This window comes from Heloderma suspectum, chromosome 1 (assembly GCF_057233095.1).
Source record: "Heloderma suspectum isolate Gila_16-S chromosome 1, 16-S_ref, whole genome shotgun sequence".
NCBI lineage: Eukaryota > Metazoa > Chordata > Lepidosauria > Squamata > Helodermatidae > Heloderma > Heloderma suspectum.
This window is the reverse complement of record NC_139458.1, coordinates 260,107,203-260,119,560: the sequence shown is the minus strand read 5'-3', so window position 1 is coordinate 260,119,560 and position 12,358 is coordinate 260,107,203. Positions and strand designations below refer to the sequence as shown.

The 12,358-nt window shown below is 41.6% G+C and overlaps 1 protein-coding gene across 4 annotated transcripts in view; it reads left to right on the top strand.

Moving 5' to 3' along the window:
• ETF1 (eukaryotic translation termination factor 1) overlaps nt 1-12,358 on the top strand; it is a 37,366-nt gene that overhangs the window by 22,756 nt on the left and 2,252 nt on the right. For all 4 annotated transcript variants that reach the window (XM_084825729.1, XM_084825723.1, XM_084825707.1 and 1 more), the window contains 8 exons: nt 2,960-3,135; nt 3,224-3,363; nt 4,201-4,339; nt 5,877-6,067; nt 6,519-6,648; nt 8,059-8,214; nt 9,478-9,542; nt 10,449-10,596. In XM_084825729.1, the coding sequence (XP_084681855.1) occupies nt 2,973-3,135; nt 3,224-3,363; nt 4,201-4,339; nt 5,877-6,067; nt 6,519-6,648; nt 8,059-8,214; nt 9,478-9,542; nt 10,449-10,596 (1,132 nt within the window). In that variant the 5' untranslated portion in view covers nt 2,960-2,972. The remainder of the gene's footprint in view (nt 1-2,959; nt 3,136-3,223; nt 3,364-4,200; nt 4,340-5,876; nt 6,068-6,518; nt 6,649-8,058; nt 8,215-9,477; nt 9,543-10,448; nt 10,597-12,358) is intronic.

Here is a 12,358-nt window from a genome sequence, read left to right as displayed (position 1 = left end):
AACCTGGCACCAAAAAGATGACAATGTTGGCACCAGGTGGGCCTCATCGGGGAGATCATTCCATAAATGGGGGGCCACCACTGCAAAGGCCCTCCCCCCTGTTGTCACCCTCTGGGCCTTCCTCGGAGGAGGCACCTGAAGGAGGGTCTTCGATGCACGGCATAGTGTGTGGGTCAATTCATGCCAGGAGAGGCATTCCATCAGTTATTGTGGTCCCAAGCTGTGTAAGGCTTTATAGGTCAAAACCACCACCTTGAATCAAGCTCAGATACATACAGGCAGCCAGTGCAAGCAGGCCAGAATTGGTGTTATATGTTTGGACCGTCTTGTCCCTGTTATCAGTCTGGCTGCTGCATTTTGCACAAGCTGCAGCTTCTGAACCGTCTTTAAAGGCAGTCCCACATAAAGTGCATTGCAGTCATCTAACATGGAGGTTACCAGAGCATAGACATTTGAAGCCAGGTTATCCCTGTCCAGATAGGGGCATAGCTGGGCCACCAACTGAAGTTAGTAGAAGGCACTCCATGACACCGAGGCTACTTGAGCCTGAAGTGATAAAGATGGCTCCAGGAGTACACCCAAGCTATATGAACCTGCTCTTTCAGGGGGAATGCAACCCCATCTGTTCAGGAGAACCACCCGCTTATAGCATCTCAGTCTGGTCTGGATTGAGCTTCAGTTTATTAGCTCTCATCCAGTTCATTGTCACGACTAGACACTGATTAAGCAGCCTCACCTGAAGAAGATGAAAAGGAGAAAGAGAGCTGTGTGTCATCAGCATACTGATGACAGCGCATTCCAAAACTCCAGATGACCAGACTCAATAGTTTCATGTAGATGCTGAGTAACATGGAGGACAAAACGAACTCCTGCGGAACCCCGTACTGGAGAATCCACAGGGCCGAGCAGTATTCCTCAAGTACCACCTTCTGGAGCCAACCATCCGAGTAGGTGCGAAACCACTGCGGCACAGTGCCTCTCTCTCCCAGCTCAGTTATCCCAGAGGGGTACCATGGTTGATGGTATTTTAAAGTAAGGATTGTTAAAGGATATGGAGGGCTTGTCCCATTTTGAGCCTTGGATTCCTTGCTGCCACTGCAAATCTTCCCCCAGATGTGTCACCATGGAATTCCTAGGTGCCAACATTCTCATCCTACTTGTGTATGGGCTTGCTCTCTGCTGGAGTACAAGCTGCTGTTAATGGGTTTCCTGTCCTAAGTTTCAAGGCAGAGAGGTGTAAATATCCCATTTTCAAATTGTTCTAGTATTTGGAGTGCTTAAACTATGGGGCACGTAACAACGCCAATTGGTTAACCAAACCATTGGCTTGTTTAGCCCTAAACAACCCATAGGTCAGGTTCTCACATCATGCTCAACAACTTACAAACAGGCCGATCATAGGTTGTTGAGTAAAAGTAGAAGTGGTGAGTGCACAGGAAGCAGCACGCTCGCTCTCTCCTTCTCATACAGAATGCATGGGTTGCTTAAACCATGCGTCATCATTACGTGTGAACCAGGTCTATGCGTGTCAAATTTTGTCTTAGGCTATGGAGGTTCCCTTAAAAGTTGTGTAATATAAATCTCCCCTCTGTGTGTCCCTGGAAGCTTGCTAGTTGATAGGATATAATGTTTTTCAAAATGGTAAGTTTTCAGAAAATAACGTTCATAGAAATATGCTGCCTCCCAGGGCTGTTTGAGTTGTCCGCTTTCTTCTGCCTTTTCCTTTGAAAGGAACCAGTTAGGAATTTAAGTTGTTAATGCCTCCAAAAGCATGCATATTTCAGTGAGGTAAATACCTGGAGAAAAAAGCTGCAGTGGCTTTAAAGCTATGGTGGCTTTTGGAGACCCCTTTAGGGAGATAACTTACTGAGCAAGTCTTCTCAGTTGCTTCTGATAAGATTTCAAAGGTAAAAAAGCCATCTCTGAACAACAGGTGTAGATTGAAACGGTCTTGTTGGGTCAGAATGACTGGGAATAAAAATGTGCTGCTTCTACATTTCTGAAGTGGTGATGAAAGGTTAAAAATATTCTTGCCATAAAAACGATTAGAAACTTACTGATAATTGGCAGATCATTCTTACCACGATAAGAAGCACAAAGGAAAACAGTCAGAGTTAACTTGGATCTCAAATCTTTATAACAGCTAGGTTAGTATGTTCTAAGAAGTATGCTTTTGCTTCCCCTGCTTTAAATTCAAGGGCAGCAGTGATAGGAGCATAATGCCTAAGCCATATAGCAGGGGTGCGGAGCCTTCGGGCAGTGGGCTAAACGCAGATGTCCAGGGCCTTTGGACTCTCCTCAGGCCATGTCCCCTCCCTGGCCCTGCTCCGGGTTGTTGATATCTACTCAATCCTGCTCTGTTCCCCAGCTACAAAGCTGGAGGAGGGAACCTTGCACAAGTTGAGGAAGGAAAATGCCTTGATGCAAGTGTCGTTTCCCTATTGCGTACTGAGCAATGGTAGGAGTCTTACCTCTGCCAACTTTGGGCTCTGCCCATGCCTAGAGTCATGAAGGCCAGAACAACTTGGACAAAAAGTTTTTTTCCCCAAGGACTTTTCTTCAACTTCTCCAGCCAAAAAATCATGACTTAAGTCCCATTGATTTCCATGTGTCTACCCTAAGTCTTACTAAGTCTGGATTCAACTCGGTGGGTCTACATAGGATTGCTCTGTAAATTTTATAGATATGCCATATAGTACAATTTTATATGGTCAGTTATGATGCATTTTTTTTTCTTAAAGTGGTAAATTTAAGTTTGGTAAGTATTCCATGGATTTCAACACACCCTCCCCATTTATTCCCAAGGGACGTTGCAAATAGAGGAAAGAGAATAACCAATATGGAGGGAGGCTCCCAAGTTGTGTGGTTGGTTTTGGACACGTGTTTTCTTTTCCATACTTGAAGCCACACATGTGTTAATTTGTTTTCCTAAATTTAGTTTCATTTCTTTTCCTCTTAGCAATGGCACCAGCATGATATCATTGATCATTCCCCCCAAAGACCAGATTTCACGAGTGGCAAAAATGCTAGCCGATGAGTTTGGCACAGCATCAAACATTAAATCTCGAGTGAATCGCCTTTCAGTCCTTGGCGCCATTACATCTGTACAGCAACGGCTAAAACTTTATAACAAAGGTAAAGGGTTATGCTGGTTTCACTGTGAATAATTTGATGCATGCTTAGATATCACCTGAAGTTACACCCTGATTTGTTTTTTTTACAGTACCTCCAAATGGTCTGGTTGTTTACTGTGGAACAATTGTGACAGAAGAAGGAAAAGAAAAGAAAGTCAACATTGATTTTGAACCTTTCAAACCAATAAATACATCATTGTATCTGTGTGATAATAAATTCCATACAGAGGTAAGTGACATTTCTATCTAACTGGTAACTTTGGTACATGAGAAGATGTGTATGCAGATATGGAGAGTTTAAAAACCACATCCATTCTACAAGTCAGTGGTCATGCTCAGTATCACTGTACATGAACAGGAATTCAGATTTTGAAATGAAATACCATGTATTGTGTACATAATTAACACCCAATGCATGCAGCCAAAACTAGTAAACTAATTAAATAACCAGTCTCATGAATACACATTGGCCAGGTGATCATGGTGGACAAGTGTGTTGCTGTGGGGAGGATGCACACTTGCTGTGGCTTGTCATGAGTGAATCTGGGTGGCAGGGGTTATACGAGGGTTGAATCCAGTGCTGATCATTTGCTAGAGGAATAATGTGCACCCCCATCCCCCTGCAGCCTCCCAAATCTGCTCTGGAGAGTTGGGGGATCCTCTAGAGCAGATTTGGGGGGCTTGTATTAGATTATTTTTCCTGATGAGTATATCTGTTTTGTTTAGGATTGTTGTAGATTAGGACAGTAATAGCAAGGGCACACTAGCCCTTACTAGGCCTGGGTATTGGCTGGAGATGCCAGTTCAGGTTGATATGTCAGTGATCTTCTGATCAATTTATGGGTTGGTCTAGCAAGAGTCGTCTCCATCTCTAGAGGAAACCTCCATTAACAACTGTTGTAGGGAAGATGTGCACAAATGTGAAAAACTGTTCCCGCTCCTTTAACCTGGTATTTTAACCTGGTATTTTATTCTTTTACCTCTGTTGTTCATTGCTCCACAATCTTCTGATGTGGAGTGGTATATAAATACTGTAAATAAATAAATCTTCCATGTTGATTTTCAGGCCCTTACGGCACTACTGTCAGATGACAGCAAGTTTGGCTTTATTGTAATAGATGGTAGTGGTGCACTCTTTGGAACTCTTCAAGGAAACACCAGAGAGGTGCTGCACAAGTTCACAGTGGATCTCCCAAAGAAACACGGTAATGTATAAAAATGAGACAGATCAGTGTGTCTCCAGAAAAGAGAATTTGGGGGAGGTGTAGTTTGTAAGCACCTTTGTGATTTGAGGGCTGAGAGGCTATGTACCTAAAGTTTTTGTTGGATATTTTATCTGGGTAACCGCAGTAGAGTAAGATGGGGTGGACAACATGTCGCCTTCCAGATGTTCTTTGACTGCAACTCCCATCAGCCCTAGCCAGCACAGCCAGTTGTGAGGGATAATGGAAGTTACAGTCCAACAATCTCTGGAGGGCCACAAGTTGCCCATCCCTGCAGCAAGATGTTGGTTAAAGTAGTGTGGACCAACTTTTCATTGTTTAAAGAAGCACAGGCTTTGCCTTCAAATAATTAGGTTTTTTTCAAAGAATGCAACTGAAAGCTCTTCTTAGGGCAGAATCCAATGGAGCGATGTCCCCACCAATTCCCTCCCACAAGTGGTGGGTCCCATCGATTCTGTTGCAGAAGCAGGACCCACCACTTACACAAGGGAGATTTAGTCCTTCCTAGAGGAAGCCCCCAAATGAGCAGAAATGCTGGTTTCTGGAAGGTGGCAAGTCGGTGGAGCTCCCTTATGTGAACTCCACCAACTTGCCTCCTTCCAGAAATGCTTATTTTGAGTTGCTCCAGAAGTGCTAAATCAGCATTGCACATGCAGTGGGGGCCGCGTGTGGAAGGGAATTGGGGGGGCAGAAGAGAATCAGCAGGGGAGCTGTAAAATGTCCCCTTGAATTCCTCCCTTAAGTCCCAGCGAAAACACTGCTGTACAGTAGTATGAGAATCTGTAACTTTGGACTTGAGCTAGTTTCTGTAGTAAGAGAAGCAAGAATGATAACCGAACAACTGAATGAAAATGATTTTCAGAATACCTAGTAGGGCACCCATCCTACTTTTGCGAGAAAAAAAATTAAGTTGATGTCATTGTTACATGCCAGCACACATAAAATGTAATAATCTTTCCTGAATGATTTTGGTTAGTTATTGTGCTGAATAATTTACCTGTTCGATATCTTTGGCCACAGTCCTATAAGGCATGCTTAAGTCCATTGAGATCAATGGGCTAGCCTTAATTCTGCATTAAGTTAAGACCTTTCAGTAGTTGTAGGGGTGTGATTCTGAAGGATGCTGCCATTGCACCAGTTAAACAGTGTACTAGAGCAGAAAGCCTGAGACCAAATTAACAAGCCTAGTTCATATTCTTTGCAGATAAGAAGATTAGCTTCGTTTCATGTGATTTGTGGTGGCTTCACCTAACAATGCAGTTGTAATAATTGCAGCTGAGTCACAAATCATATTCTGCATTGAAACAGGTGCCTGTGAATTTTAATATGAGAGTTATTTTTGTGTGGACTTGGCTGTGATTTGACAAACATATGTGGTTCAGGCACTTAAGAGAGAGAAGAATACTATAAGTATTCATTTAAATTGGTGTAGTGCTGGGGGGGATACTTGGGGATGGAAACCCCTTTTCATGAAACTGTCCCATCTAATATTGCTACATTTTACCTCTGTCTCTCAAAGGAAGAGGAGGTCAGTCGGCCTTGCGTTTTGCTCGTTTGAGAATGGAGAAGCGGCACAACTATGTAAGAAAGGTAGCAGAAACGGCCGTACAGCTGTTCATTTCTGGCGACAAGGTGAACGTGGCTGGTCTCGTGTTAGCTGGGTCAGCTGACTTTAAAACTGAACTAAGTCAGTCAGACATGTTTGATCAGGTAAATAGAAGTGATCTTGTTGGCACTATGTAGTTATGTAAAACTTGTACACCTAATGCCCCTGCAGTAGCAAGTTGGTGAGAGTGGCTGCAATCCATAGCTACTGGAGTAGAAGAGAAATACTTCTGGGAGGGGGAAAGGGAAGGATCTGTGCAGGCATTAAAGTCCAACCCATTGACCACTGAAATAATTTGGATAGTTTCCATCTAGAGTCTGGATGTTCACCAAATACTTCATATTTCTATTCACAACAAAGAAGGTATACTTTCATCAGTTAGGAGTCGCCATTGTTTGGAGACACTACCAACCTTCATCAAAAAGGTTTCATATGTAGTGTCCTTATTTGTATCCAGTGGATCTGAATTCAGCATTTTTCAAGCTTCTAATCTAGTATGTTTATATAAAAACCCTTCTAAAACTCTTCTAAAACATCACTTCTTTGTGTTTATAGCGGTTGCAGTCCAAAGTACTAAAGCTAGTTGACATCTCATATGGTGGTGAAAATGGATTCAATCAAGCAATTGAATTGTCCACTGAGGTCCTGTCTAATGTGAAATTCATTCAAGAAAAGAAACTAATAGGTATGAATAAAATGCTCATCCAACCATTCTGTGTTACAAGCACAATAAATGTGTCCCCAAAATTTTGTAGAAGCGTTGTTACGTAAGCCACAAAGTATTCTTCCACAGTATTGCAGGAGAAAATATTTTAAACAAGGATGTGGTGTCTGTATTATTGGCCATCAATTGCTATAAATATAAACCTTCATGTCTCAAGATGTTCATTAGACCTTGCTTTTAAAGGTGCTGCTGCATACCAGTTCTCCAGTTGAAACACCCTTTAGAAATTAGCTACTTATGTGAAAATTCTTGCTGAAAATACACTTTTATGTAGCTCAGTACTAAATTAAATTGGAGTGAATATTTTGATTGCACATGCAAGCAAGTATAAACTTTTAGGAGTTTTATTGGATTATTGTGTTCTCATCTGTCGATTCCTCATGGTACCTTGAGCTTACCCACAGAAAGCTTGATTGCCTGTGTTAGTTGGTAACCATATCTGTTTACCAGGAAAGAAATTGCAATTGAATTTCATTAGCAATTAGGGATATACCCACAGTAATTCTGAATCAGATTCTAGGAAGTGATGAAACCTGCAAAAATGCTAAGTCGGGAGACATAAAAAGCAGTCTCCTTTTTTCTGTCACTGGGTTCAGATGACACGCTGTGGGCTGTTGTGGGTTATTTAACACACGGTGAGCTGCAGTGCCTGTAAGTGCCAGGTTGCATATGCGACCCCCACTTGGGGGTTGTTGTGTTGTGCAAATCCGGTGAGCGTGGGTTATGTGAGGGTTGTTTAACTTGAGTTAAAACAGACCATGGGTTATGCAAGGGTTGTTTATCCATCACATAAGCCATGCTTGCCTAGATCCCACAACAACCTCTGAGCAGGGGTTGCATATTCAAGATGGCGCCTGAATGCAGTCCGCACATGCTGCAGCTTTACCATGTGTGTTAATCCATCATGGGCTGTCGTGTCATGTGAACAGCCCTTATATTATCTTTCACCTGGGCTACTTGTTTAATCCGGTCACTCAAAGCTACCAGTGAAAATCGTCATCCATAACCACCCTACTGCTTGAAAAATGGAAGTTTGTGGGTGTACTATTCCTGAATTAGATACCATTAAAATAGAGTCCTGTTTGTTTCCATTGAGCAGGCGTATCAGAGACGGTTTCTGAAGTGACTGGTCATTTGTCAGAGCCTTCCCTTCTTACATAATGTTCACAGATGTGATAACTATGAGTGTGTCATTGCCAGTGAATCAGCTGTCCGCATCTTGTCAGGATGATTAATCTCCATCTTCCTGAATGTAACCAATAATGTCTCCCTCATATCAGAGTAACTAAATTAAGTTACCTTTGTGTTGAAAATAGCATTGATTATGCATGGCATGTTCATTTCCATCTCTCTGGTTTGCTCTAAATTTAGGCCGATACTTTGATGAAATCAGTCAGGACACAGGGAAGTATTGTTTTGGTGTTGAAGACACTCTAAAAGCCTTAGAAATGGGAGCAGTAGAGATCCTGATAGTTTATGAGAACCTGGATATAATGAGATATGTTCTCCATTGCCAAGGCACAGAAGGTACGTAGTTCCCCATGCCCAGATAATGGGATTTGATGGATTAGCATTCATTTATTTGTATGGATTGATGTAGATCATTCTAAAGCAATTTTGTTCTTAGAAATGCTCTTGCTGATGGTATTTACGGAAATTTATAGTCACAAAAGCCATCCTCTGACATTAGTTTTTACAGACCTGCATCGGAAGACCAGTGTTTTGAAAAACACAAGAAAGGTCACTAAATAATTGGTTTTATAGATATGCCTGGGTATGCCCCCTAGATCGTTGTTTAAAAAACACCTTGAATAAAGTAGTAAGATGAGTGTTTAACCATCCTTAAGACACATTTTTGTATTATTTGAATTTACTTGTATCTAGACTTATAAAATGTAATATCTGCAAGTAGACCTGACTTTACTGTAATGGGTGTAGGGGCTATGATCTCACTCTGTACAGGGTGAGTACCTACATTTGCTGTTCTAAGGTGGTCTAGCTGAGTAGTCTTCAAGGATATAACTATAATGTTGCATTCATGTAAATGTGTAGTCTCTGTTCATAATACAGGAAGAAAAAGGGACTTATTAACATGTTTCCTTTCCATCTGTACTGAAATCTAGAAAGGAACAGGCTCTTTTCAATTAGCCATGACAAGTGGCAGTAGGAGGAGAGAAATGCAAGGTGGGGTTATTCCTCACTTTTGACCCATGTTCCCAGAGAAAGATGAGCCACTCCCACTATCTCCCACTCACCTGTATTGAGCAGTAGCAGTTCTTCCATGAGCAAGCAAAAAGGAAGAGAAGCAGCTGTCAGAATGAGTTGCCTGCCTTGGGCAACAACAGCATTCTGCATTTTTAAACAATCCAATGGTTGGCAGGGTGCAAGTCTTAGTAATACTAAGTGAGCTCTGCAACCTTGCCAACTGCCTTCTGAACTAGGCATTGATGGAAAGTATTCTGGTCTCTCCTAGATCCCCAAATGGGTGAAGGAGAAAGTGAACACATGCTCCTTCCTCAGGTTGGCCCTGACTTAAAACTGCTTGCATTTAGCCAGTAGTTTTCTGCCCCATCTGCAGTCTTGTTTGGCCAAGACAACATTCTAGTCACTCTTTTTTTCCACAGAACTGTGTGTGATGTTTGGGCTGAAGTTCATGCTTCCCCACAAAAATAAATAGAATTTCTAGTCTTAGTAACGTCTGGCTTTGCACTAGTTTATGTACTTAAGCAATCTAATTTGTCTTTGGGAAATTGTATTATTATGCCTCTTATGCTTTTTCCCCACCCACAGAGGAGAAGATTCTCTATTTGACACCAGAACAAGAAAAAGATAAATCCCACTTCACAGATAAAGAGGTATTTATAAAAAGCCACATTTTTCTTATGTTAGCCATGAAGAAACCTAGGTGGATTGGAGCAAGTCACTATTCAGTTAACCTGCCTCTCAGCTTCATTGTGAGGAGAAAATGAACTAATGCATATATGTTACCCTGGGCGCTTTGGAAGATGTGCAGGGCACTAATAGGATACATTTCTTAGACATTTGATGTTCAGAGCTCAACAGTGCAAGGAATATTAATTCTCCTTGATATTCAAATACAGTAGCTAAATTATTGAGTAGTTGGCTACATTTCATGGAATCTGCTGACTGTCTTCATGCTACAGCAGCAGTGGGAGCAATTCAGAAATCAGGGAGATCATAGGCACCCCTACATGAGCATGCACATCCACCACCGTTACTTCCTTTGAAATGCTCATATGGTCACACAGTCCTTCCAGCTGGTGGCAATGCAATGAAGCAGAAGGGAAGTTTCTGTTCTTCACTCTTGCCCCAGTAGGCAAGAACATGGAGTGAGTTGCTTTGGAAAACAATAGTTAGCAAAGAGGACCAACCTAGCAGCTTTGGCCCTGGTTTCATTACTGTTCTGTGATCTTGTGGGAGAAGGTGTCCTTTTAAATACTATGGTCCCAAACCATTTAAGGCTTTAAAGGTGATAGACAGTACTCTGAATTGGGCTGGCTCTGAAACATACATGGATGAGTTAGGTGTACACAGCAGACTGTCTAAAAATTCATCTTGATAAGATGCTATTGTGCAAAGTGAGTGAAAGGCATTATCATGCCAGCCACATTTCATGTGCATGACTATATTGGCAACAGGTTATTTAGTTCCTAGTGGAATAAAAAAGGTGGCAGATTAACTACTGATGTGAGGTACAGAAAACAGAATTGCTTAATTTTTTCTTCAATTTTCACCTTTAGACTGGACAGGAACATGAGCTGATAGAAAGCATGCCTCTGCTTGAGTGGTTTGCTAACAACTACAAGAAATTTGGAGCCACGTTGGAAATTGTGACAGACAAGTCACAGGAAGGATCTCAGTTTGTGAAAGGATTTGGAGGAATTGGAGGTAAATGGAAAGGGCAAATGGCAGTGTGTATGACTGCTTTATGCCTTGCATTGATGTGGTGCCAAAGAAGAGGAAAACTTATTCAAAAGGACAGGAATCATTTGGTAACATGAACTCAGTGATGGGCATGGCAACAGTTGTGCAACTTTGCTCATTTGTGACCTGCTTCCTCTCCTCCTCCTCCCTGAAGGTCTTGGGGATGGTACACTCTACAACTCTCCAAAAGGTGTTCCTCCATGTACAGAGCCCTGGTGATATACAAGTGTTTCACACTGCTGAAATGAAGAAGGATCTCTAGTACATTTTTATCGTGGCCTACCTTAAATTGGAAAATGCTTTTATGTTGTGGAATATGTGAGGAAGACAAGCATTTTACTGGAACTGGTCCATCATATTTCTTTTATGATAATATAAATTCATCAAATAGAGGAGAACCCTAATAATGCAACCTGTTCCATAACTTAATTCCCATATCTAATGGTTATTTTTCATTTTCTGAGAGGTTTTCCATCCACCTTCCTTCTCAGTCTACATACATCTTAAGTATTTTCCATATCTTTTGAATGTTGTGCAAGAGTTCTTCATTTAGCATCAGTAAAAAATCACTTCTAGAGTTAATTCAAGACTTTCCTCCAGAAGTTTTTAGTTCTTTGACATGACTACAAACAATGGTGATCTGTGCCTTGCAACCCATAATTCCAACATCCTACATTAGTTTGGTAAATACTTACCATTGTTAAATATCTTCTAGATATCAGTTTATACAAATTTTCCTGCATGCTTTGAGATGATTGTGGTCCATGATGTCCACACTCTAGTGGATGCTTCCTGTAGTCTTTGTTCCTCCCCCAAGTTGCTCTAACATGCTTCAAGCTTTTCAGGATTCTATTGGATTGCTGCTCACAAATGAGCTTGTCTGTACAGAGAAGAAAAAAGAAGAGTGGCACATGACTCCCTTCTTCCATTTGAGTGAGAGAATCCCCGATTTACGTGTGGCATCAGAGATAGCACTACATAGAAGCCCAATTTAAACATGCAAGAAGTCCCTAAAAAGAAGGCGATTGCTCCAGTATTTCAGACAGAAAATCTAGGCTTACTCTGGATTTGATCTTTAGAGCAAAGAAGCTTCTTCCTGGCTATGGGCTTTGACTCAGGTTATGCTCACTCTGAAGTAGGTTCCACTGAGATCAGTGAGACTTGCTTCCAAGTAAATAAGGTTATGGATAGGAATGTTGGAGTAGGCAGTGTATTGTTTCTGTATTCTCCATGATTATTTATTTATTTAAAATATTTCTATGCCACCCTTCATTAGAAAATCACAGGGCAGTGTACAGAATTCAGTGTTCTCATTGAAAAAAGCTACATCTTTAGTTGATGCCTTTCATTGTTGTCAAATAGGTAAGACACTGATCAGTGTGTTAAAGAGATCAAGCATATCAAGTCAGCAGCATACTCAGGACTCATGGGATAGGCTAATATTATGTATATCATAATGTATATCCTGGTGCCAACCTGGTCCCCTCCAGATCTTTTCGACCAACTCCAGTCGCCCCTTAGCATTGGTCATGTTGGCTGGGACTGGGGAGCTCAGTAGTGAGATCTGTAGTTCAGATCTGTTGAACTACACTAGGTTCCTCTTCTTTTTACTGCTGCCTCTTTTGCTGCACATAGGGGGCTCTGTCTCCCCTTCAGAATGGAACACAGAATTTCAGCATAATTCGCATTGGATTGTGGCCACTTGCTTGTCCAGGCTGGGCTAATT